At 52.1% G+C, this 25144-nt stretch overlaps 9 protein-coding genes across 9 annotated transcripts; 6 read left to right on the top strand and 3 right to left on the bottom strand.

Moving 5' to 3' along the window:
* Window positions 1-2383: 2383 nt before the first annotated feature.
* Window positions 2384-3982, top strand: LRP88_14274 (uncharacterized protein; the record flags this gene model as incomplete). Its single annotated transcript, XM_083250624.1, has 4 exons — window positions 2384-2493; window positions 2547-2875; window positions 2934-3011; window positions 3066-3982. 4 exons carry the CDS (start codon window positions 2384-2386, stop codon window positions 3980-3982), a joined length of 1434 nt encoding a protein of 477 aa, XP_083093689.1.
* A 1703-nt stretch (window positions 3983-5685) lies between these two features.
* Window positions 5686-6489, top strand: LRP88_14273 (ankyrin repeat domain-containing protein; the record flags this gene model as incomplete). The annotated part of the gene is made up of 1 exon (XM_083250623.1): window positions 5686-6489. The coding sequence occupies one exon, from the start codon at window positions 5686-5688 to the stop codon at window positions 6487-6489; it is 804 nt and encodes a 267-aa protein (XP_083093688.1).
* A 148-nt stretch (window positions 6490-6637) lies between these two features.
* On the bottom strand, window positions 6638-7780 carry LRP88_14272 (uncharacterized protein; the record flags this gene model as incomplete). The annotated part of the gene is made up of 1 exon (XM_083250622.1): window positions 6638-7780. The coding sequence occupies one exon, from the start codon at window positions 7778-7780 to the stop codon at window positions 6638-6640; it is 1143 nt and encodes a 380-aa protein (XP_083093687.1).
* Window positions 7781-10594: 2814 nt separating this feature from the next.
* LRP88_14271 (transcription factor domain-containing protein) lies at window positions 10595-11731 on the top strand (the record flags this gene model as incomplete). Its single annotated transcript, XM_083250621.1, has 1 exon — window positions 10595-11731. One exon carries the CDS (start codon window positions 10595-10597, stop codon window positions 11729-11731), a length of 1137 nt encoding a protein of 378 aa, XP_083093686.1.
* A 297-nt stretch (window positions 11732-12028) lies between these two features.
* LRP88_14270 (D-isomer specific 2-hydroxyacid dehydrogenase) lies at window positions 12029-13006 on the bottom strand (the record flags this gene model as incomplete). The annotated part of the gene is made up of 1 exon (XM_083250620.1): window positions 12029-13006. One exon carries the CDS (start codon window positions 13004-13006, stop codon window positions 12029-12031), a length of 978 nt encoding a protein of 325 aa, XP_083093685.1.
* Window positions 13007-13551: 545 nt separating this feature from the next.
* Window positions 13552-14478, top strand: LRP88_14269 (Pyruvate/Phosphoenolpyruvate kinase-like domain-containing protein; the record flags this gene model as incomplete). Its single annotated transcript, XM_083250619.1, has 1 exon — window positions 13552-14478. One exon carries the CDS (start codon window positions 13552-13554, stop codon window positions 14476-14478), a length of 927 nt encoding a protein of 308 aa, XP_083093684.1.
* A 3127-nt stretch (window positions 14479-17605) lies between these two features.
* Window positions 17606-19316, top strand: LRP88_14268 (major facilitator superfamily domain-containing protein; the record flags this gene model as incomplete). Its single annotated transcript, XM_083250618.1, has 5 exons — window positions 17606-17817; window positions 17868-18337; window positions 18397-18662; window positions 18719-18967; window positions 19026-19316. 5 exons carry the CDS (start codon window positions 17606-17608, stop codon window positions 19314-19316), a joined length of 1488 nt encoding a protein of 495 aa, XP_083093683.1.
* Window positions 19317-20486: 1170 nt separating this feature from the next.
* LRP88_14267 (major facilitator superfamily domain-containing protein) lies at window positions 20487-22164 on the top strand (the record flags this gene model as incomplete). Its single annotated transcript, XM_083250617.1, has 6 exons — window positions 20487-20624; window positions 20684-20852; window positions 20908-21059; window positions 21123-21626; window positions 21700-21874; window positions 21926-22164. 6 exons carry the CDS (start codon window positions 20487-20489, stop codon window positions 22162-22164), a joined length of 1377 nt encoding a protein of 458 aa, XP_083093682.1.
* A 415-nt stretch (window positions 22165-22579) lies between these two features.
* On the bottom strand, window positions 22580-25063 carry LRP88_14266 (uncharacterized protein; the record flags this gene model as incomplete). The annotated part of the gene is made up of 8 exons (XM_083250616.1): window positions 22580-22627; window positions 22684-23201; window positions 23255-23318; window positions 23372-23440; window positions 23489-23588; window positions 23643-23809; window positions 24239-24582; window positions 24631-25063. The coding sequence occupies 8 exons, from the start codon at window positions 25061-25063 to the stop codon at window positions 22580-22582; spliced, it is 1743 nt and encodes a 580-aa protein (XP_083093681.1).
* Between the last annotated feature and the right edge of the window lie 81 nt (window positions 25064-25144).

The following is a 25144-nucleotide window of genomic DNA, read 5'->3' as shown; positions in this document are numbered from 1 at the left end:
GACTTGGTAATAATGCAAGTGTCCCTCTGATCAATGGATACGCTTGACTTGACCCCTCTGTCCCCTGTAGTGACCAGGTCGGAGCTCCTTGCCACCTTTAGGGATGATTGCTATCCCGTCAGTGTACAAGGATCTCCAGGCTGTACCTCGCCCCAGTGTTACTTTTTTATCAGTTAGTGTGTGGGGTGAGAGGTCTTGTTGTTTAGACATTATGATCGGGCTACTTCCTCCTGAGGCGTACGTGGGTGAGGGTGATGGATCGCCGGTAGAGAGCTTTGATTGGTTTATGGCCCCTTGGTGCACGAGGTCTTTGTGCACTGATGGGGCGGCAAGAAGAATGTGTGTTTGACAGCTCACCTTGGTGTTACACAGGAGGCCCCTCAGCTGTTGGGTGGGCAAACAGATTCCGCTGTTCAAATTGATGACGCTGCCGATATAACCACATCTTTGAAACACAGTACTTTGAGTGCCTTTTGCCTGGGCAAGGCTTGGTGTTGATAGAAGTATCGCTGATGGAATTACGCAGAGGTGGACGCCGCCAACGCACGGACTCTGCAGGCGGTAGAAAAAGCAACCAGGCGGTCCACACCATAAGCTTGCCTGCCAAGCCCGGCGGAAGGCAACAATAGAAGTGCCATCGTTGTTTCTAAGATTAGTCTCCGAGACTGGCGCTGGCGCTGATGGATGGCCCAGAGACCCCTTCAGAGCAGCCGGCCATCCGTTCCGTAGATCGCCAGCTGGCCCACTGAGAGTACCCGGGGCACCGTATCAGACATTGGAACTGAGTGCTGGGGACCCCGGAACGTTGGTAGTTTGCCCTTTGATTTCCCTGGCGATGTGAAGCCCATTGGCCCCTGTTACAGCACCCAAGACCATCAGTCAAGCCACCAACCTCCGATTATGAATGGGATTGGCCCAGGGCTCCGTCCCGTGTTGCAGGTCTAGTGAACCCAAGAGCCTGGTAGATGGCCTGCATCATGCCAAGCACGTTGCAGACAGTTGAATATGCGTGATGCAACACTGCCGGAATTGCTTTCGGATGCTCGTCATTGCCCATGGGTCACCAGGCCATCTTGGCAAATCAGGGCCCAGAATTCCCTGCTTCTTTTGCGTGGCTTGAGGCCTCTGGACGAGCTCAGAAACGGCATTTGGGGTGGTCCGTGGTTCACGTCGCCCCTACAGCTGCGCAAACGCCGGGACACTACAAAGAGAAAAGAGTACGGGGCGGGCTCACCACTCATGATTTTTGTTGAGAACTGACAAGTTTGGTTCCATGCTTGTTGAAAGAATCTGGAACCAATTTTGGACCTGGCAGCCCGCCACCTGCACAAAGAATACGGTGACTGCAAGGCAGCCTGGTTCAGCCTGGTCCCCGCAGGATGGGTTCCTGAGGAAAGAAGGGGTCATGTGGGATGGAGGCTGGGACTAGAACGAAAAGGAGGAGAGAGAAGCAATGAAACTGAGCGTAGAAGTCATGTCGAAGGTTCCATTAGCCACCTGCCCCAAGCCCGCTTCAGTTGAAGAACAGGCAGAAGTAGGCTGGCTGCGATGAATGTAGGGCATAGACACGTGGGGTCGGCGTGGCAGCATGTTCCGGGGCATCCTGGCCATGTGTCAGGGGGACAGGGCTGAGGAGAGGTGGAGGGCATGTCATGCTTGGCCGACTGTTTGCTGCCACTGTTACTTCACATCCCTGTCTGGGTTGAGATTATTGAGCTTCGTCCCGTGCTGATATTACAGAGTACGGGAAGCTGCCAGACTGCCTGTTCAATAATCTCCTGGAGCCGTGATTACTTTTTGATGCAGTCTCTTTCTAGAGTTTGGTGTTTTTCGGCATTGGCTTTTGGTGCCGGCATTTATCAAGAAATACATTCTTGGCTATTGTGGGAGAAGACTTCTTGAGAAGCGCCATCGGTTTGATAGACAAGCGATTTAGTCTCTCTCATTGCTTACCTGACTCTGTACGGACCCCTGGGCTCAGGAGGAACCGTGGAACAGAATTTGACCAGTGTAATCCTTTCTGTTGTTTCTTTATGTATCATATATCAGTTCCCCTACTAATACTAGCCAAACATGGCTTATTGGCAGCTTCAGCTTCAGCTTCAGCTCAACCTGGTCCTGACTGGTATCAAAGACTCCATGTTGGTGATGCTGCGCGAGAATGGGGGTACGTATTCGCCCACCCCGGCAATCACCCATCTGCCAGAATGGCGTAGCAGCTTGAGGAATGATGGTGAAGCCGATATCTCGTCCTTGTTCCCCAAATCTGTGAAATCCAGAGAGTTTTTGTTGTGTTAGACACACTGTCAGAAACGAATTTTTTTACCTTGAAAAATCACTAATTCAACCCACGCTCAACTGACCCCTTCAATACTCGATCGAGATGAACAACCTCATGACGAACGTTTTTATCATCCTGACCATGCTGGTGGGCTTTGCCCATGGCGATGATCTCGAAGATTTCGTCAACAACTTGAGCACAGATCTCGCACCGTGAGTCTTGGATGACATTCTAGTATAGGTCTTGTCCGCTAAGCGATTCTAAGCTTGCTCGCACTCTTCGGAGAAAGGATTACCATGCAATTTATTGCACAGGCCGTGGGCTTTGCGGATTGTCTCAAGGCGGTCGTGGGCCGCGCAAGAGAGAATACGGCAGTACCTGAGCTGGAGCTAATGTCCTCCGCCTCCGAAGAAGTTTGCGAGTTGTTTAACGGCAAGCACATCGTGCGGTGCCTTGGGTCAGGGTCCATTGGGCAGTACATCTGTCTCTTCAGAAAGGGGCTCCACGGCAGCGGGGCCGGGATCGAGAATCTCAGAGTCAAGTTCAAGACGCTCGACCGGGCTCTCCGGGATGGGTTCCTCACCGAGACCGAAGGTGCTGGGCTCTGCAACCACAGGATGAATGAGATGAAGGTGACTGACAAATATCCTAGGTCCCGATCTCGTAGATGAGATATTCGTTGCCAGGCGAAGGAAACTTGAGTGGATTCGGGAAAGGTTTCGCCGAACTTGTATGTATTGTTTTCGCGCCCGGCATTCATTCTTCTTGTACTGAAGCCCCATAGTTTGCCCCAACAGTTCGAAGGACGACGTTAGCCCGGAGTTAGGCAATGTTTCCAGTCGCCGCCGAGTACCACAAGAACCCGACACCCAGCCCACGTTGATTGTCATCCATGACATCGAGCCCGAAGCACCTAATATCGCGCTAAATCTACAAGATACCTACAAACAAACTAGGATCGGGATGGCTGCCTTTTTGGGGGCTCTCGTACAGATAGCCGTTGTGGGAATCTTTGTCTACGTGGATAAGCACCCAAAGTTCCAGCTCAAGAACGGCAAGCCCATACCCGGCTATGCGCTTCGGGCTGCGATCGTTGACACCGTGTGTGTGGCATTTGGCGTATTTGTCTGTGCCCACGTGGCCGAGAAGAGTACCATAGAGGCCTTCTATCGAGCGGATGACAAGTTCGAGATGGGTGTCTACTGGGTCCAGCATAGGCAGACGGTCAACGACCAAGTGTTCGAGCCGTTTATTTTGAGCCCCAGCAAGACTTGCTCTATCCTTTCACGGTCTCGTCGAAACAGGGCAAGTAGTGCCGTTCTGTCATTCAAAACAGTTGTCGGTGTCCTGCTTGGCCTTTCCGGGACTATCATACAGTTCGTCGGTCTCAGGGGTATGAACTCGGTGGCATCGCTGGCACAGCTAACTGCTATCTGCGTCATGACTGTCATACGATGCATCGCACGCCCGGGTTTCACCAGTTCCTTCACAACAGCGAAGCCTCGAGCTGGTTTTGAGCTGGACTGGCTGGCCAAAAGGCTGATGGTGATGGCCGGAATCACCACGGGAGACCCTGTGATAGCCCCTTGGGTTATCGCCATGAGTAGGGAAACTCAGCATCGGGCTCTCAAGCCATTGACCCGGGAAATGAGCCATCAGCTGCCAGTCTCGGAAGCACAAAGTATATTAGTGACGCGGTGAGGGCTGAGCAAACTCACACGGATTCCTCACAAATCATACCAGAAGGCGGCAAACCTCGTGACTGCCCTGGATGAGGCACTCAGCACCCTGTTCCCTGAGGGGCCAGGAGGTGAAGGAGTCGAGGGGTTCCGATGGTTTCTCAACGCGCGTATTCGCGAATAAAGGGACGACCAGCTGGTGTGGATCGACCTGCCATTTAAGGCAGGCAGGTGGAGCCTTGAAGTCGATGATCTCGTCGCAGTTCTATCACTATGGACATCCGTGAACCCCGATGCATATGAGATGTCGGCCGAGCAGGTGTGGGAATCTATCAGCCCCACTGAGAACCGACCCTGCACACCGCAGGACTACAGAAACAGGGCATGGGAATATACCGGCCTCACTAGACACCGACGCTACATACCAGAGGCCTTCAGAAACAGGGCACGGGTGATTCAGGACATGAAAACTTGAGGCCCCCAAGACTATGAGACACTGGAGGCGATCAGGGAAGTTTCGGAAAGATGGGGGAAGATCAACAGATCCGCTTTCTTAATGGTGAGACCTTGCGGGGACCTTGGCTCGCGCATGGACGATTGCGCGACAAATCTGTTATTCTCGTTCATGTGGTCTATGGCGATGGCACTCGAAGACCGCCTCTTGGGCAAGACAGAACCGAGGCGGAATGCTACGAGCAGCTCCGACGAGCAGAGAACCCCGCTTTGGAACAGTCATCTGGCCCGACTGGCCAAGGCTTTCGCCCAAGTTAGCGTCAGGTCGGAGCAAGCAACTATGCTGGAGATCATATGGTCTTTGAGCGTGGCAGACAAGCTGCCATTCCCACAACCTTGGTTCACCTCCATGTCGGCGACGATCATGAAAGGATGCAGATCAGGGAAGGTCGAGTATTTCAACGAGGCTACCGCAGAGGCATTGTATCTGATCAACACATACGCGAATGGAACTAGAGGCATTCACGAACGTGGCGTCGCATGGCTGCTGGACCTGTTTCACAGTATAAAAGATGCATCCGAGAGGGTTGGCCAGGGCCATGGACTAGACCCCGACCAGCTGCAGGTCTGGCTCAGGTATCTCCGGGGCCGAATAGAGAGCACCGCAGCTCAACTGGGGCCTGATTTCCTGGGCCGCCTGACAGAGCTGTATACGCGCCAAGGTCGAGAGATGGACTTTAAGTTCTGCAAGACCCCAAGAGAAAGGTTGCCGGCACATCTGACCACACCTCTACACAGGAGAGCAATGCTTCGAGGCATGATTGGCCGCATCGTGCCTCCCGAGCAGCGTGCCTTTGTCAATGTCTTGTGAATGTTCAGGACGTCACAAACTGGACGCCGCTGCATTGGGCGGCGGCGAGGGGAAATTTCGACCTTGCCAAATATCTCCTCGGTCGGCAAGCGAACATGGGTCTTAAGGACTTTGGCGGGCTTACAGCAGCGCATCATGCCTGCTTGTCGGGGTGCTGGGAAATTCTGGAGATGCTAATCAAAATGGGTGCTGACTTGAAGAGCCAAGCCAACAATGGGGCGTCTCCGATGCACCTGGCGGCTGGGAAGGGTCGCGATTAGGTCGTGGAAAAGCTCTTGGAGAAGGAGGAGGAGGAGGAGGAGGCCCGAGAACGAGAACGAAAAAAAGAAAGGAACGGGAACAGTCCTAGAGACAACCCGCTCAATGCCGCTCTCTCGAGCCTGAAAGACTTTGACGGCCGCATGCCGGTGCACTGGGCTGCAGCTGGGGGACACACCCAGGCTGTGGAGAAGCTCAAGGCAAACATTAACGCCCAGGACTACTATGGCTGGGCGCCCTTGCACATAGCTGTAATGGCCAGGAATGAGCGCCTCATTCGCGACCTGTACAGAATGTCTGCCGACGGAGAGATCAAGGACAAGAGTGGCCGTACACCTCTCGTCCTAGCATGCTCCGAGAGGAGATGGGAGGTTATTCAAGAGCTCGTTAACGCCGGCGCGAAGCTGGATGCGGTAGATTTGCAAGGGAGAACCGCACTCCATTACGTGGCCGACAGAGATGCTAGCACGGCCCTGATTTCCATTCTCACCGAGAGAATGGATGACGTGTCTGCTCGAGGCCTCGCCGACCTGCAAGATCAGAGTGGCTATACGCCTCTGCACCTGGCCGCTAAGCATGGCAACTCGGCCCCTGTTGAAGCGCTCCTGGAGGCAGGCGCCGAAGCCAATACCACCAACAACAGCAATGAGACGCCCCTGTTTCTCGGCCTCCGTGGTGCAAAGACTGAGGAGGAGGCCTACCGGATGGCCGAGGCTCTTGTCAGACATGGTGATCGCCTTGAATTTGAATCTGCGGACGGCGAGAGTCTCATCGACGTTGCTAGGCGCATGAATTTTGCCCGCGTTGCAAGCTATCTCGAAGCCGAGGGGGAGCGGGTGGTGGAGGAGAAGAAGACTGTATGGGAGAACGAGGGTTCGGGCCTCTCGGAATGGGGGGTCCGACAAGATGATGGGTTCGTGCCGGGAGAGAATGAAGAAGGTCGGTAGCCTTGTTCTGGTTTGTCGTTGATGCAGGCTACGAATGGATATCAAGACTGCATACTTTCTACGAGGGCGCGGGGCATTGAGGGTCAAAGGAACTTGGGGTCTATTAGGGAACAATGTAAATACGCAGACATATATATGCGTGCAAAAACTAAAAAATGAAGGGATCGGGATCATATCCACAGTTGTTGTAAAACGAGGATGGTTGACTGTAAAAAGGACCCATCCGCCTCGCCAGCAGCCCATCTTCGGACAGGCCCGCGATGACCTCTCCTCGCTCGTATCTGGCAAGCTGGTCCCGCCAGTCCGGGATACGGTGTTCTAGATTGAGGACGTGCTTCATTAGCTGCTCCCAGGCCACACCGCCTCGGCCAGTCTCATGTTGGATCCTGAAGATGGCTTCGAGGCATCTCTTATACTCGTCGGGACCAGCCAGAGCCAGTTCGATGATGCGGGCAATGATTTCGACCCAATTGCGGAGCAATGCATGATCAAACGTCATCTGAAGATATCGGAAGCGAAACCAGACGCGCTTTGGTTCTGGCTTGCCTTCGACACGCCGCGGGGTAGTACACATGTTGACTGGCTCTTTATGTACCACCAAAAAGAAGTTACAATCTGAATCACATCTTGTGGCTAGGATATGTTCAAGCTCTTGCAATGAGGGGGCTGACCAAACCATAGCTAACTTGCGGTACATGAGCTCTGGATCTCTGTTGTTCTTGGCTGCTGGCTCCATGGCTGCCGTCCTGGGCACATGGGAGGCGTACTCGAAGCTGACAACGTCGCATTGGGGCGCCGGGCACCGGGCCGCCCTTGACTCTTTGCTCACGGGCTTGAATTGCCGAGGCCATCGACTTGGAGCCACCAGCTTGAGGAGTAGCGATTCTTCCAGGAGAAAGACCAGGGTGGCAATCTTTTTACCGAGTAGAGTATTCGCTGCGCTGTTTTCAATACCGCCTTTAACGTAGACGTTGACTCCTGCATGGTAAAACTCTTGCGCACTGATATCACCACTCCTGTGATGAAGCGCATCGATGATGGCCTCAACCTCGGGCAGCCCGGCTGCTACATCGGCAAAGTCAAAGTCCGGGCAGTAGAGCTCGGCATATGATAAGTCGGGTTTCCATGGGACGGGGTTGGTGATTTCGATGTTGAGAGGGCCCATCGTCCGGAAGTAGCAACCCTTGTCCTTATCACGGCCTCTATCATAGCACAACCAGCCGTATCCGTTAAATAAGAGTTCGAAAGTAAGACTGAAGTGAGGCTTGAGAGGGTTTTGGGACGATGACATGGATGTTGGTGTAGAGAAAGGTGAGGTGATGAGTGTTGGATAGGTACCAGATTGTTGGGATATTTGGTGAGACTCAGAAGAAGATTTTTGAGTGTTGTGAAGGTGAGGTCTCGAGCAGATAGACCAACCCATATATATACATGTTTCCTTCTGTTACATTAAGCTACTTGTTATGGCCGCACATTACGGGTACTCCAGCAAAGAGTGCCAATGGTCCAAGCACCTCCCACACCTAGTCAAGGAAAGTTCATCAAATTAGCAAGTTCATCGAAAGACCGTTCAGCTCCTCATCCATCGGATTCCATTCATCGCTTGAAATTGATCAGCGGAGGGTGTGAGGAACAAGGTTGATGCAAGGAGACTTGGGGGCACGAGGGGGAACACGACAAGCCTTGCACAAACGGGAGTAGGTAGACCAAGAGAAATTAAAAATAGCACATCCAGGACAAAGAATAGACATTGCTTCAAGTCATTTTAAGCTTCAAAGGGCCTGAGCTGTATAAAGAAAGGCAGCTAGCTTGATACTATTAATGTAGGTAGTGTGCCAACCTCCTTGTAAAGGGGGTTGGCACTAAGCTCACAAAGAATCGAAGGGGGATACCCACTGATGTTTCTTACCACCATGGCATCAGCGGTGGAAGCCTCGGAGGCAATATGAGCCTCGAGTCCCAATTCGCGAAGGGTTGTAATCTCGGCTGAATGACAAAGGGCGGGCTCGTTGCTAGAATCAGGAGGTACATTCAAGGTGAGACAGCGCTACTTGCACATGAATGAGAAGGTTGACGTTGAGACGGATCGGATCAAAACCAAGAGATCTGAGGGGTCAGGCTGAAGCTTCCGTGGGTGAGATGATGACAGTAATTACGATGTTTTATAGTACTGAGTTTTAATGCTGTCATGTGTTATCATTGTGTTCTTTGCTATTGTGCCTAACGAAGATTCCATTAATACTAGCAACATGACGATAGTAATTAGCTCGTGCCCTAGGTATGTAAATCAGGGAGCGGTGATTTTCGTTCTGGCCTGAGATCGGGGCACTGTCGATTACGGGTGGCAGCATCGCCATTAAAAAAAGCTGCGAGGCGAATGGTAAAGGAACTATCTACTGGCGCAGTTATCTCATCAAGGGCCGGGCTTCAAATATGAAAAAGAACATAATAGGCAAGCCCGTCAAGCACATTAGGAACAGCCAACATCAGCCCATCTAGGCCAGAGGAACGGGCATCATGTTGGGTTCCAAAGAACCTCGGTGCCACACAAAGGAAGGCAGCTCAAGCGAAACAAAAGTCCCTCGAGTCTTTTCCTCCCATATACAGAAAAGAGCGCTATACCATACATTTGGGGTACTATTGGGTTTATTCTATCAGGTATGTACACAAAAAAATCGAATTGTTACTGCCTGTCTTACTCTGGTCCCTAGGTAGGTATCCAGAGCCTCAAGACCTGTACACGTGATCCCCACTGGCGGCAAAGCTTCATCCAGGTTCCCCGCCTCCGTAGACGGCGTGGCTTATTCTCAACCCATCCACAACAGCCTCAACCATCGACGGGATACATGCCAATATCCGTGCTGAATCACATGCAACAAGTTTTGAACCAGGCGGCTTTGCCTCGACCGCCAAGACTTCCGGCTTGTCAAAGCTGCGCCCAGAAAAAGACAAAGGCGTGTTGTTGGTGCCCTGGCCACACTTTTCCGATGCTAATAATATGTAGTGTGATAATTCTAGACCCAAATGTTCTTCGTGCGCTCGAAATGGCACCGAGTGTGTAATCAGCTCGGGCGATGCAAAGGTCTCAAGGGCGTAAGACGCTTGACTGCGTTCTCTTGCAAAGAGATGCGACTAATCGTCGGTATTATAGGCTCATTGATGAGTTAGAGAAGAGGGAGAAATCCCTTGTTCTCAAGTTGCGTGACTTGGAATCAGATTCTGTTGATACTGTGCAAATTCTCAGCCCCGAAGAGACACAGACTGTTAGGTCGATGGCTGGTTCTTCGCCAGTTGCACGAGGGGGAGCAGGTCTTGGGTTGGTGGCACTGAAACCATCGCCCTTTTCTTATAACTCCTGACATGCCTTTGCAGCTTCGTCACACACCTCCTTGCAGATGCAAATTGGAGGAAATCTCACGCCAATCTGCTTCGAACATTGGCAGACGTTCCGGGGGCTGCAGAAGCCGCGATCGCTCCGTGCTCTTTGCCCTCTGCTGTGGAAGCACGGCAGCTCTTTGACAACTAGCAAGTAAACCTGGCACACTAGACAGGAAGACACGATTTACTAACTTACGACCTTGAAACAGCTTAGGCTGGTCACATATTCAGAACCCGTTCCTGCTTCGCCGAGAGGTCTGGGCACTGTATCATCGTCTATTCACCGCCCCCAACGGAACACGGGATGCCATTGACTCGGACCTGTTTCGGGCATTCATGATTTGTGCTATTGCATCGGTACTGCCATATAGAAACGGCCTTCATCATCAGCACCCTGAAGGATACTATCATGCAGCGTTGCAGCATCTGGGATCAGAGCTCTTGACAAGAGGCGTTGACTCTGTACAGGATTTGCTGCTCGTGTGCAGGTTTGGCATTTACCATCCGATAGGCAAGTAACGACCTCATAATATAGACTGTAGGCTTTGAAATTTCTAATATCTGTCCAGGAACCTCCATCTGGGACGTTGTTCGGCTTTGCGGACGTCTCTGCATTGAACTTGGGCTCCATACCGATGCGGGAGACCACTTTGACCTCTTGGAACAGCAACGAAGGCGACGGGTTTTCTGGCAGTTCTACCAGATTGACAGACATAGCTCGACAATTTTGGATAGGCCATTCTTGATCGATGACCGCGATATAGAGGCCAAATTCCCCATCGAAGCAACCGACGAAGAGATTGAGGCTGCAAGCCCAGACTTGAGAGATTTGGATTCGTTCTACCGCACCCAGAACCCTGCGGCGCCAAGCGAAATGACCGTCTTCTTTGTCTCGGTGCGACTCAGGCAGATATCTTCGCACATCCAGACAGAGTTCTCGCGACTCAAGCGGGAGCATGGAGAGTCTTCTCCCCGGCACTTGATGGCAGGACACGTCCATGTGGTCCTGAACAAGCTCCTTCAAGAGCTCGAGAACTGGCGGAAAAATACACCAATGATCCAAGACCCATCTTGCCTCTACGAGACTCAAGAGTGGTATGACCTGCTGCACGCCAGAGAGCGGTTTTCGGTCGTACGACGAGCGATTGATCTCGTACCAAAGGTGAACGGCTCGCCGTCGAAGCAGATCCTGGCCTTGTTCCTGAAATCTGCACTCCAGGCGATAGAGCGATACTGCATCCTCTGCCAGATGAGAGACCTCATAACGCACCCCCGCAGCTACTTTCACATGCTCTTCACGGCAGGACTGTCGGTCATGTATTGTATCTCTGTGCCGAAAAGCATTGACGGAGATGATCTGCGAGCGTCCTATGAGGGCTTGATCAGGTGTGAAGAAACCTTGGTCAGTATGGCGAGACAACTGCCAGATGCACATAATTATGTCGCTGTTTTCGAGGCTCTTCGGTGTGATATCTCGAGAAAGCTTCGACCCAACATGGACATGACTACTGTTGGTAGCGCGGCTGACGGGTCACTCACGATCGGGGACCTTACGAACTCTCTATCAACAGCAGAGCCAGGATCGATGTCAGCGAATCTAGGCAATGTGGCATTCTTGCCGTCTCAGTCCCAGGGCTTCAACCAGACGTCAAATGGCAGGGTACAGCTCGCAGATGCAATGGACCAGGTCACAGGTGGAACACAGCCTGACGGTGCAAGCTACCAAGACGGATCCGCCACGGTAGACTTGATGAACTGGGCCCTTCTCAATTACGATTCTTTGTGGAACATGGAGTCTGCGCTGGGAGAATACGTGTACGGGGATCCTACCAACGCTGGGATTTGGGAGGGTTTTGAGTTTTAGAGGTATTTGTTTATTATCGACAATTAAGACACTTTTCAAAGATGGCATCAGACGCAATACAACCATCAACCTCTTTTATACATCGTAAGCAGAGTTTTTGTACTCAGATACTTGATGCTTCTTCTGTGAGGATGTTTGTCGCGCCGAGACACCTGGTGTTGTGAAGAGCAAATGACTTAAGCGAGCGAGACGTGACTGTGCCACACAAAATTTACGGAATGTTGGATTAGAACTCCTTGGATATACTGCCTAGTACAGTGCCCTCTACATAACAACAATCTCTCTACCGTTGCCAACTCATGACGTTGCCCTGCTCAAAGCAAACTCCAACAGGTAGGTAGCAGACGCCATTCCTGTCTGCATCTGAGTCTCTGCGGTAGCAGCTCCGATATGAGGGGTGCTCACAACCCCCAGATCCCACAGCGAGCTATACTTTTCATGACTGGGTGGTTCCTGCTCATGGCAGTCCAGACCGGCAGCCCAGATGAGGCCTTCGGCCAAGGCCCGTCTCAAGTCGGCCTCGTTGACGATGCCTCCTCGCGCCGCGTTTATGACTATGGCGGTCCTCTTCATCTTTCGCATCTCGGTGTAGCCGATGAGATCTCTTGTCTGCGAGGTGAGAGGTATGTGGACTGTGATAACGTCGGACGCCTCCAACACTTCCTCTACTGATTGGGCTCGCTTGTGGGTGATGTCCGCCCAGGCATTGGCGGGGAGGAACGGGTCATAGGCGATGACATCGGCCTCAAAGGCGCCCCTGAAGATGTTGGCGACACACTTTCCAATGTTGCCCATGCCTAGGATGCCGATGGTCTTGCGGTGGAGGATCACACCAGAGCACTTCTCCTTGGGTACGAGAATGCCCAAAGATTGTTTGGCAACTATGGAACCGACCTGGCGTGCGGATGCGGTCGCCAATGTGAGGACTAGCTCCGCCACCGCTCGAGCGTTGACGCCAGGAGTGTTGAAGATCTTGATGCCGCGGGCTGCGCAGGCCTCGGCGTCAATCTTGTCGATGCCGACACCTTGTTTGCCAATGGCGACCAGGTTTGGGCACGACTCAATATCCTTGGCCGTTAATCTGGAGGATCTGACAAGAAGATAGTGGGCATTCTCCCTCCACTGACCATGCAGCGGATGGTCGACTGTGATGGCGTTGAAGTTCTCCTGGCAGTAGGCAAGGACTTGGGGGTGGAAGTTGTCCAGCAGGTAAAGGGTAGGTTTTCCAGCTGGGAGGCTATCGGAGCGGGAATCTGATACAAGGCCGGGTGCCATGGCGGATAAGGCTTGGTGAAGGGATGACTTGGTGGATGAAGAGGATGGTATGCGAGACTGGAGACCTGGTGAGTTGCATTTTTATATATTGGGAATGCAGTCCCGTGAGCATGCTTTTCCACACCCCGGAGCACCGGTGCAGCCATTACAGCCTCTAAACGGTTCCCTGACTCTCAACTGGGACGGATAGTGGTCTTCCGGGGCATCTCCGATTATCGGACGGGCCATGTCCGACGAGACACGACGATCACCGGCGGCCCCGCACCGAATCCCCTCGGCTTGTAGGATCGGCTTGTTGTCTGGCTTCGCGAGCTATGAAGGGACTGCTGAAATGGATATCCGAGGCTTACTAGTTTTAAAGTAGCGACTCGAACTCCCGGCTCTTGTCCGTTGTTAGAGAGCTTCTGACTCCTCTGTGATACTATATCAAAGAAACCACTCCAAAGCCATCTCGGATATCATCACAGAAAAGAAGACTCTTCCGCTTGCATCTCTATAGCAGAATTACCCCTTGACCCTTTTTCTTGACTCAAATTCCAAGCACCATGGCCACTTCAATCCCCCACTCAATGCGAGAGAAGCTTCTCCGCAATGAAGTCGCCTACGCCATGAGCGTCAGGCTTGTCAAGTCTGTTGAGATCGCAGGCATGGCCAAGACGGCTGGATACGACGGTATCCTGATTGACATGGAGCATTCCTCCTTCGACCTTGAGACGACCAGCCAGCTCTGCATTGCCGGGCTGTACGCCGGCATCTCCCCCATCGTGCGAGCGCCGAGCAAGGATCCCTTCTTCGTGTCGAGGATCCTGGACGGCGGCGCCCTGGGGGTTATTGTGCCACACATCCGCTCCGTGCAGGACGCCAAGGACGTGGTTGATGCTGCCAAGTTCCAGCCTCTGGGTCACAGGTCCTCGACGAATGGGCTCCCTCACCATCAGTTCCGTTCCATCCCCGCCAAAATCTCCAACCCCGTTACAAACGCCGCGACTCTTGTAATTCCCATGATCGAGACTCTGGAAGCACTTGAGCTCGTGGACGAGATCGCCGCTCTCGAGGGCGTGGACTCTCTACTGATCGGAACCAACGATCTGACGGCCGAGATGGGCATTCCGGGGGACTATGAAAACCCCCGTGTCACAGAGGCTTATGAGCGGACCATTGCCGCCTGCAACAAGCATGGCAAGTGGGTTGGAGTTGGTGGTCTTCATGCTCGTCTTGATCTTGTCGAGAAGTTCTGCAAGATGGGAGCTCGATGGGTCATGGCGGCGACTGATGCTCCCCTACTGCTGGGTGCTGCTTCCAAGAGAGGGTCAGAGATGGCTGCTCTGAATGCCTCTATTGCTAAGGTGGTTTCGAATGGCGCAGTCGATGGAGAAGCAAACGGTACCGCCAATGGTTCAAGTAACGGCTTGACGAATGGTTTAACAAATGGTTCTACTGCTTTAGTTACAAACGGGGTGGCGACAAACTGAGTCAAGGAATGGTTCAGATATTACGCAGGAGTGAATGAGGGAACTATGTTAGAGGTATCTTATGACTAGTGGAATTTAAAGGATTGACTGAAATTGTACTTCGATTGAACTCAACGACAACATCAATGACTTGGAGGTGAGGTTTCTTCTTGTGGTTAGGTGGCACCCATGTTACCCTACACGTGACCTCCGGACACTCTCCGATAAACACTCCAGTCTTCCCCATATCCTCAACCTGTCTAACCTGGACCCATCCCCATTCTCATCTGCCGACTGAACGCACGTCTTCGGACTCGGTCCGTGGTATCTGTTATCTCACATGTTGCTCCTATAGGCGGATATGGCAACTGGTCGGCTCGATACCTTCGGCGTCATGAATGAATCCACGACGACAAGCAGAAGCCCGGATTCGTCACGTCCGACGCCGACCAAGCGGAATCTGGCCTGCGAGCGCTGCTGGAAACGCAAGCAAAAGGTATCCTATTATTATTTAGACCCATGGTAGTATTATACGCTTACTAAACATGCTTAGTGTGATCGATTGCTCCCTGCTTGTACCGCGTGTGCGGACCTTGGCGTTGAGTGTGTGGCGCGTTCCCAGCAAGTCGACTTGACAGCTGAGGACGCAGGTTTGACACATGCCACGATCAATGGGTTAGATGCCGCGTTTCTTTACCTTCGAGTATAGTATAGTAGCTCACGCCTGATAGGTACATTGAATGCCTGCAAAGTCGTATCGCCGAGCTTGAGCGCCATGTTCAGGCGTCAGAGAGCAGGCGTGCTCGAGCCACACAACGTCCACCCGGAGCAGCACATACTCTCCTACCTCATGATGGGGGAAGCTATCGATCCAATGATGTCTCTATGCCCTCGGTCCACACGACGGGACCAGCCCAGGGCCCGAGTGAGGAGGACTCATCTGTTCAGGATACCATGAGTGCCATTGGGCTTCTGTCCAACAAAGCCATGGCTGAGCCTAGAGTATACTCTGGTGATGTGCTTAACAGGCTCGCCATGCCAGAAGTTATCTCGGCGGCTTTGGCTTTGGATGGGCACAATCCCTCTAGGGCATCATCCTCGGAACCGGCTTTTGTCATGGAAGATCATCTCATCTCTCTGAACCGACATTCTACCAGAGCATATATCAGCCAATTCCTAAAATGGAGTGTGTTCCTGCCGTATATCGACGAGGATCGTCTGATGGAGCAATATGAGGCGGTGATAGCCCTCGAAGGCCAGGCTGCACGTGCTGGTGGACTACCTCACTTCAACACGTATCTTGCTATATCCATCGGCATCATGATGTCTACTGAGGCAACAAGGTTTTACACCCTAGCACTGAGTCTACATGCTGCCGCTGTCAAGTTGTTGCCGCGCCTCTTTCGATCACAGGAACCGCTCGACGCATTGCATTGCATGCTTCTGCTCGTCGTGTTCTCGATGTTCTGTCCAGCCGGTGGATCTACCTGGCATCTCATGGGGGTGACTATGACGACCTGTATAGCTATTGGGCTCCACAAGGACTCTGTTCCACAGGCTAGACTTGGGAGGGATAGCATCTGTCGGGCTGAGTGGTTGTTTTGGAGCATCTACCTTCTGGATCGGCAAGTTCACCACGTTCAACATGAAATTAGCAGCTAATTCTTCAAAGCTCATTGGCCTCATCGATGGATCGACCATTTGGCATACATGATTCCGATATATCCGTTTCGGTAAGACCTGAGTCGCGATGATGAGCTGTTCTAATTGTATGTTCTAGATCCCAACAGAAGAAGATGTTGATGAAGCAGCGCTTTCAGAATCCGTCAAAGCAAAGCTCAACTTTAGTAGGCACTTGATAGTCCATGCTCAGCTCATCTCGAATCTACGAAATAACGACAAAGCCGAGTTGTTGTTCTCTTACAGCAATCTTTGTTTCTGGAGAGAATTTCCGCCCAACACGGAAAATGCGGCCTCTGAGCTTGAGCTGCCCTTTGATTACTTAGACCAACTCGCCTGCCGAGCGTTGATACTGATGGCCAACCCTGTGCGCCCCGACGAAAGCAACTCTCAACTTTACCTCGGAACTTGGGCTGACGTCGAAGGCGATATTATGAGTTCGTGTAAGCGGTTGATTGAGAAACTATACGATCGGTCGGGACGGGCCTTGGAAAGAGGCTCGTTCCTCGATGCTTACGACGTGTTGTCAGCGGCAGTGGTCTACGTGTGCCTTACCCAACGGGCTTCAGGTATGAATCAGCAGGGCCTGACGCAGATATTCGAGGTGGTTAGCAAAGCATCGATTGTGCTCACGCAGTATGCGTCACGGTTCTCTGCTCTGGGAACGTTTCAGCAGTTTCTATTGACGCTTTCAACCAAGATGATGGCAGGCCTGGATCAGGTAAGTGTTCATGGATACTCGGCATGACTCTGGTGTGTTGACCCATCTCAAGTCGCATCAAGACTATCAGGACACAATCCCGACAAGTCTTGCTGGGCATCTGCGCCGGTTCATCCAACGCCACTACTTGGGGGAGGCACGTGCTTCCTAAGATGCTTTCTGAGCATGGCTCGGCCTCGAGGCGCATGGCTGTATCCCGGAAACTTTGGATGTCGTACGGCAGAGTCGTATCTAGTGGTGGTTTCCCCTCACCTGATTTCCGGAGATGACCTTGGAGGGTCTAGACAACAGCTCAACCACACACCGTCACCCACTCTAGGACAAGGGCCAGAGTGTTTAATACGAGGTGCTGAGATCCATCTTCGGGCCAAGTCCGTCTCTTGTCATCCTCACTAGTTGATTGGCGGCTTGTGTCCGACGGGCTCCTGCCACCCCGTACCCCAGATTAACCTCAACCTGGAAACGTGGGGACGCGGGGGAATCGGTTGTGGACTACGGAAAGGGGGGCGGGTATGGCGAAGAGATTGCTGAGTTCGCAACGCAGACTTCCTGTTCTCGACTTGGCTAGGTGACGAGGGGAGAAGACCGGTCTGGTAAGAAAGGTTATAAGACTGGCCTCGTTCTCTGGTCGTCTCCGTGTTTGTTCAGGACATCAACGTCTTGTCTCTTTGTTCGCCACGCCCTCTCGACACCATATACTACTTGTTGGAGCAACAATACCCAGAGTCCATCTCGACCAAGCACAAGATGACTGGCTCAGTTCGCTCCAAGCACGCATCACTCGACATCAAAGACAATGTCGAGTTCGAGGAGGTCGCCCCTCCACACGATACCATCCTTGGGAGGTATGAGTTGATCCGGAACAAGACGCCTGAAGAGTTGAAGGCCATTGAGAAATCTCTTGTTCGAAAACTTGACTGGAAATTCTTGCCCATGGTAACCGCCATGTTGTTGATGAAGTAAGTATCCTGCTCTTGTGAAATATAGTCAACTGTTGACTGGTATTTAGCTACCTTGACCGCATCAACGTCTCCAACGCCCGACTGGCAGGCATGCAAGAAGACCTACACATGACGGACACAATGTGGTCTGCCGGCATCTCCATGTTCTACGTCGGATACATCCTCTCTCAGATTCCCGCCAACGTCATCATGGCCAAGGGCAGCCCTCGCCTTCTTATGCCCTGCTGCATGCTTGCCTGGCCCGTCACGACAATCTGCATGCCCGCCATCACACGGGGCTGGGGGTTCATCCTCTGCCGGTTCATCGTGGGCGTCACGGAGGGTCCGTTTGTGCCCGCCGTTTCTTTGATAACTTCGTCTTGGTACACAAAGCACGAGTCGCCACTGCGTATGGGCATCTGGCATGCTGGAAACACCATCTCACAAGCCCTCTCTGGCCTCCTTGCGGCTGGGATCTTGACAAATATGGACGGGATTGCGGGTCTCACGGCATGGCGATGGTTTCTTCTTCTTGAAGGTATGCTCTAAGCTCATAGATGCTAGATAGGTGGTTGGAAAGCTAACATGACACCTCAGGCATCGTGAGCATTCTTGTTGCTATAGCCAGCTTCTGGTTCCTTCCCAACTTTCCAGACTCGACTGGGACCTACTTCATCACGGAGGAAGAGGCCGCTATGGCACAGTATCGACAGGCGGTCTCTGCTGGTGGCCTCTCCGAAGACGATACAGGCGACTACTGGGGAGGCGTATGGATGGCCATGAAAGATCCCTTCTCGCACTTGTTTGCCGGCATTCACTTTGCTTTGATCATTGCCCAGTCATACAAGGACTTTTTCCCTTCGGTGAGCTCGAGACAAGGAGACTTTTCAGGCTCGGAAATACTAATGGCTATCTCAAGATTGTCGCTACACTTGGCTTCCATGACAATGCTACATATCTCATTCAGGCGCCCCCGCCCATTATCGCCTTTCTTGCCACCTTGGCCATCTCATGGTCTTCTGGTCGAAGGCTGGAGCACGGCTACCACATCATCGTGCCTATTCTTTTTACACTGGTTGGTTGTGCCGTCATGATCACCACCCTCAGCGTCGGGGCTCGGTACTTTAGCATGATTCTCCTTGTCGTGGGTCCGTTTGTTGGTCTCAACGTGAGTACCGACCGGAATACCTCTTGGCAGAGCCTCTTGACTGACTATCGGGACATAGATTCAACTCTCTTGGGAGACGACCGTCGTTCCACGTCCCCGCACTAAGCGTGCTGTTCTCATTGCCTATGCCAACTGCGTCTCGTCCGTTTCTCACTGGTTCACGCCCTACTTCTTTCTGAGGAATCAGGAGCCCTACTACCAGACGGGCGGTGGCGCCATCATCGCGGGATGCGGCCTTACTGTTATTCTGGTTCTGGTCACCAAATGGTACTGCGCCAAGAAGAACAAGGCACTCAAGGAGGCCGAGGAAGCTGCTGGAGAGCCTGAGGGATGGAGATATGCAAGCTAAGAGTAAAACCTGAGTCATAACCTTGCCATGATAGTAGTGCTTCTATAGCTATCATGTGTTGGTGTGCCCCGGACAACGGAGATTGCCATGGTTGAGATTCGGCTTGTATTAGGTGGAGGGCTGGGTGTACGTGGTATTACGTGTCTATTCTAGCTAAACAGGAGGGGAGAGGCATTATAATGCGAAGTTTCTAGATCGGTGCTATTCCCTGCAGCCGTGACAGTATCCGAGTGCGACACAGTAAGCATACTACTTGGCCTTGGATGAGCGTGTTGGGGCGTGGGAAGACGCAGCGCAAGGTTGTATACAATAGATGATCTATGATGATTATTTATATGATACAAAGCATATCTTTTACTAAAGGTTTCTCTTGCGGTTGAATGAGTAGATTAGAACACCGACGCCAGAAGTGTTCGGAACAGTCTTGTTTCACATCATCTTCTTCGCTAGCTAGATAGCCTTTTATCTGAAGAATGCTGCGATGAAGGAGTAGTAACCGGCGTAGCGAAGGTAAGAGAGAGCATCAGCCGCAACTGCAGGATATACATTAGGGTCAAATGTTTTGAATGGAATTCTTCTCAAGGTTGAAAAACTTGAACCCGACAGGCGACTCATTACATCGCCTCTACTACCAAGAGTGGTGCAACTGCAAAGATATCCAGACAGAGTGCCTGAGTCCACTACCTCCCAAGCTGTCAGTGTCGGATGATGTAGGTGATTACTCTGGCGGTCTGGGTAACAGGAAAAGTCGCTAGCGGGTGCAAGAGCGAGAGAAGAGAGCAACGGCAAGGATGGGTTGGACAATGAAGCTAACAAATCCACAGGTAGCACACGTGTCGTGATCCTCCGGAGGAAGTCCGATGGCCTTTGCCAACCCAGTCACAACGTCCGAAACCATGTTTCCAGCTAGCAGAATCAGCCATTTTTGCATGGGACGCCCGAGTCATGCATTAGCTGAGGAATTAGGCCCGGACTTGGGGGAACCCCACGGGGATTAGTTTTGAGGCTGGGGAACCGGGTCCGACGCCGGGACTAGGAGTCGTGACGGTTTGGGCTTAGGTTCACAAGGTTTTTGTCTTGTGATATTTGAACATTTAAGGATGTCGTCGGTGGAGGCCAGAAAGAGCCAGAGCAAAAGCGTCTTTCTTCTGCAGGGTAAATTCGTTCACAATGGAGAAAGATCAGACTGCAGCAATCGAAAAGGCCGACGACAAGTTTGTCGAGCATGCGGCGAACCCGTATGTTGGCTTGTCACCTGAAGAGGCAGACTTTATGCGCCAGTATGAAGGCCAGGCTGGTAAAAAGGTCGTCAGAAGGTGAGTTTTTTGACTTTTTACAAGAAATGAGTGTTGTTGCTAACGAGATAGATCGACTTTCGCCTCATCCCTATCATGGCTGTCCTCTATCTTCTCGCACATATCGACCAAGACAACATTGGAAATGCAAAGATTGAAGGCATGGATAAAAACTTGGGTTTGACTGGTAACCAGTACAATATTGCGAGCACCATCTTTTTTGTGCCCTACATCATCTTTGGTAAGGCAGGCTTGAGGAAGAAATCTGATGTTGATCAAGACTGATGCAGACTCAGAGATCCCGTCCAGCATCATTCTTAAGAAAGTTCGACCCAGCATTTGGCTTTCGTTCCTTATCATTGCTTGGGGTATCGTCATGACCTGCATGGGCGTCGTCAAGAACTTTCACGGCCTGGTGGCCTGCCGCGTTGTTCTAGGAGTTTTCGAGGTATGTCCTTTGGCTACGTTCTTACCTCCCCTATTTGGTCGCCGTAACTGATCTCGACTTCAGGCCGGCTTCTTCCCTGGAGCAGCCTACATCGTCTCGACGTGGTACCCTCGACACGAACTCCAGCAGCGCCTGGCCATCTTCTACACTGCCTCAGCATTCTCGGGCGCTCTCAGCGGCCTCCTAGCCTTTGGTATCGCCCGCATGAATGGTGCGCGGGGTATTGCTGGCTGGCGTTGGATCTTCCTCCTTGAGGGTGCCATCACAGTCGCAGCCGGTCTGGTCATGCCGTTGCTGATCATTGACACCCCTGAACGAGCCAAGTGGCTCTCGGGAGATGAGAAGCGCTTCATCGACTTGCGGCTGCACTTATCTGGTGTGCGAGCCAGCACTGAAGAGGGCGACAAGTTCTCTTGGAAGTTGCTGTTCCGCACCATGGTGGACTGGAAGATCCTCCTCGGCATCATTCTGGCCTGGGCCAACTCTGTCCCCAACGCGGCCTTCAGGTTCACCATGCCGCAGATCATCAAGCAGCTCGGCATGGCTGTCCGGCAGGTTCTCCGACAGGTTCTCCTGGCGCATGCCATTCATCGTGGGGCCCATGTCTGTTCTGCTAGTAGCTTTATCTGTTCTGTTCAAGTGTTTTGCAAACGTGGCCGACAGCGTCCTGGCCATGTACACGGGTGTGGTGCTGGCCCAGATTGGTATTTACCCACTTCTTCCTGGTATTAGTGCCTGGACGGGCAACAACCTTGCCCCTTCATGGAAGAGGTCGATTGGTCTCGCTTGGCTTCTGGCAGCTGGAAACCTTGGCAGTAAGTCATCTTTCTCACATATTTAAGATTCGAACTAACATCACTCTTTAGGTATCATCGGAACAAACATCTTCTTGGACAGAGAGGGTCCCCGATATGCCACCGGATACGGCACTTCTCTGGGGACCATCTGCCTTGGTATGGCTACAGCACTAGTCATGGAGTTCTTCCTCTGGAGGCCCAACAAAGTCAAGGCACAGCTTTCTGAGGTTGATATTTGTCAAAAGTACTCGCAGGAGGAGCTTGACTCCATGGGAGAGAAAAGTCCTCTGCACCAGTATACTCTGTAACGGGTTACGCTCTCCACTATTGCAGATTCCGCGCAAGGGCAGGGTGTGGGTTTTAGAGCTAGTTAGCATTCGCACGTTTCGAAACGAGTAAACAGTCAATACATACTGCGACTTAGTTCTATCAAAGATTTGTTTACCTGGTAGCTTTTATGCCCCAGGGGATTCTCGGAAGGTTGAGATATAACTTAAAAATAAGACTAGCTGATATCAATAAGTCATCCTCTCAATGCATTATATGGAAGGTTAGTGGTTCACTTAGCCGACAGTCGTCAGAAGTGGCACTCGACATATCATTTTACGACAACGAAGAACCACTATGTCGGTATGATGACAAGCCACAAGTAGCACTAGGACATAAAGAAGTTCCTTCAAATCTACAGGGGTCGAAATCTGTTTATTTCTCTATCTCGTGGCCCTAGAAAAACGCAAGTGCATTCGGGGGGCTTGCTACGGCACCGGGTACCTATCGCTATAGTTAGCATCATCTTTCATGCAGAACCATTGTTTGTCGAGACTCACATTCATTGGAGAACTGGACATGAAGAAAGTGTATCGCCCCGAGGAACTACACATTCTTGCAAGTTCCTCCAAGTAAAACAATTCTCCAATGGGCATGCCCCAGCCAGCCAAGAGCCACTCATGCAGATGCCACTCGGTATCCTTGCATGGCCATACTTCCAAAGAGCGCGAGTCACCGCAAATTGCAGCAATCTTCCTATCCCATAGGAAACGTAAGAGCTCTTCGGATGGTTTGAGGCCAACGCTGTCGGGCTTCTGAGTCTTGTAGAGATTGTCGAGGTGTTGTCGTTTTTCCTGGCTCATGTTCTCGTACTGCTCTAGATACCCAAAGCGAACGACGACAATATCGCCGGGCCTGAAAACGTCGAGGTCCATGCCCTGAAACTTGAGGGTTTCGACCAGTTCGGAAAATGGAACCTCGTGAGAAGACATAGCGTCCAATTTTAAGCCCTGTTTCTGAGCCCAGGCATACCAGTCGATGAAGACGGCGCGGCCAGCAATACCCTTGGCTGAGACATCTAGTAATTGAAGTATTAGGAGAGTCATGATATTGCGGAGTCTCGGGACATACGATGAACACTATTTGGCTGGTCCGAAGTGGCAAACTGCTCGGCAGTGCGGCCCATGTAATACAACTAATGCCTGGGTTGAGCTTGAATGAGACCAGTCAAGGACAAGAAATACTGACCGCTTCATTTTGATAGGCATAATGCCGGAATCCATCCCACTGTGAGCTGCACTGAGAGTTGAATGTCCACTGTAAAGGTATTAGCTTGCAGTTGCACCTTGTCATCTGCCACAATACCTCGTCGTCATGCCCGTGCTTGAGAGGGGCCTTGTTGATCAAGTGCAAGTCTAGAAGCTTACGGGCAAACTTGGGATACGAAGCTCCGGTCATGGACCAACTATGTTGCCGAGGTTAGCCAAGATCGTCACTAGACGCCTGTTTGTCCACCTACTTCAACGACACTCTAGAGCCTGTCTTGATGTTTTCCTCGGCCGCTTTACGAACAACTTCATCTGTCAGAAGATTCAGCGTCCCGAGTTGATCATCGGGACCCCAAAGGCCCCATGCATTGCCGTGTGGGCCATTCTTGTCGAGGGGGAGAGAGGCAAAACTAGGGTGCTGTGGGGTCATGTTTGTGTGAGGACAATGGGGTGTTAGTGAGTATGCAAGCGGTACGACGAGATCAACGACCGATAAAGAAACAATTTGCAAATTTAGAGCTTCAGTCGATGCAATGTGTTGCCTACTCGCCTGCAGACTTGGCAGGGTCTTATATAGTATGGAGAAGCTAGGCCGGACAGCGTCCGATGGCACCCCACCCGGCCGGGGCCGCTCCGAAGAAGCACCACGGAAAGGGAACCGACCAAACTGGGAACAATGCGAACGGTCACATTTCCAGCTCAAGTGCAATTGGCATTCTGTGAGGTCTCAAATAACCTCGGTCCTGAACGGCGGCAATCAAAAAGCGCCAAGCTACAAACACCTTCACCCAGCCTAGCGATGTAAAATCGGCGCCCCCGGTATCCAATCCTTCTGCCGCTGACAAACCATGATGTCTGCCGAGGCAGTATCGTCCTCGTGTCGTGCGCCCACTGTGCCGTAGAGGGTGAAGCCGCAGATCTCGAGTACTTCGAGCAGAGACAGGAGCTTGAGGCTCGTCGTCACGGTATCCTGACCCGAGGGTGTCCACGGATGGCCCCAAAACTTGATCTTAACGCGGTCCGCCGTCGCCTCGTGTCTCTGGATCTCAACGCTAAAGGCCTGGAGAAGCTGAGTGACGAGTTCTGGCGGCGGGGAGCCGATTATCTTCAGCTTGTCATTGCTGTCGAATGAGACTGCTATCCAGTCGCAGGGCGAAGGTGCAGGTTCTTGCTTCCGGAATACTAGGCTGTCTATGTACTTATAAGCCCTGATACTTCAAAAACGATCACAGTGCAAACCTCTGCTTGATGAGTTCTTAGTAATGTCAAAGGCGGACTGGAGTACCCAGCCAATGCCGTGCAAACATTCAATAATACGCAGCAGAAGCCTTCGGGCATCGTCGTCTCCGTTGGATCTATAGCTCCAAGGAGTTCCATGGAGCTTCATCTCTCTCGATTCACCGACGGGCCTGACCCTATCGATGCCCCTGGACCAGGTGGTCCTCACCACCTGGTGCACGGCTGATATGTCGGTCTCTTCAAAGTTGATGAGCCTGATACGGTCCGACGGACGAATCTCGACGCATGCGAACTGGGTTTTGAAAGCTGCGGCGTCGTTCTCGATGGATTCTTGGAAGGATGGCGGTGGTGCCTGGTTGGGCGCTGACGGGCCAGCCTCGGACTCGGAGTCGAGGGAGGGCCTAGATTGGAGGGCTTTGTATTTTTCAGACATTGCAAAGTGTAGACCAACTGTCTTGTTCTATGACCTGGACGCGTTGAAGGTTATCAAAACCTGAGATCTACATGGAACTCG

Source organism: Fusarium phalaenopsidis (assembly GCF_050370095.1).
Source record: "Fusarium phalaenopsidis strain FUZ10S chromosome Unknown contig_32334, whole genome shotgun sequence".
NCBI classification, from domain to species: domain Eukaryota; kingdom Fungi; phylum Ascomycota; class Sordariomycetes; order Hypocreales; family Nectriaceae; genus Fusarium; species Fusarium phalaenopsidis.
Note: the sequence above shows the minus strand (reverse complement) of the source record. Positions and strands in the feature narration are given on the sequence as shown.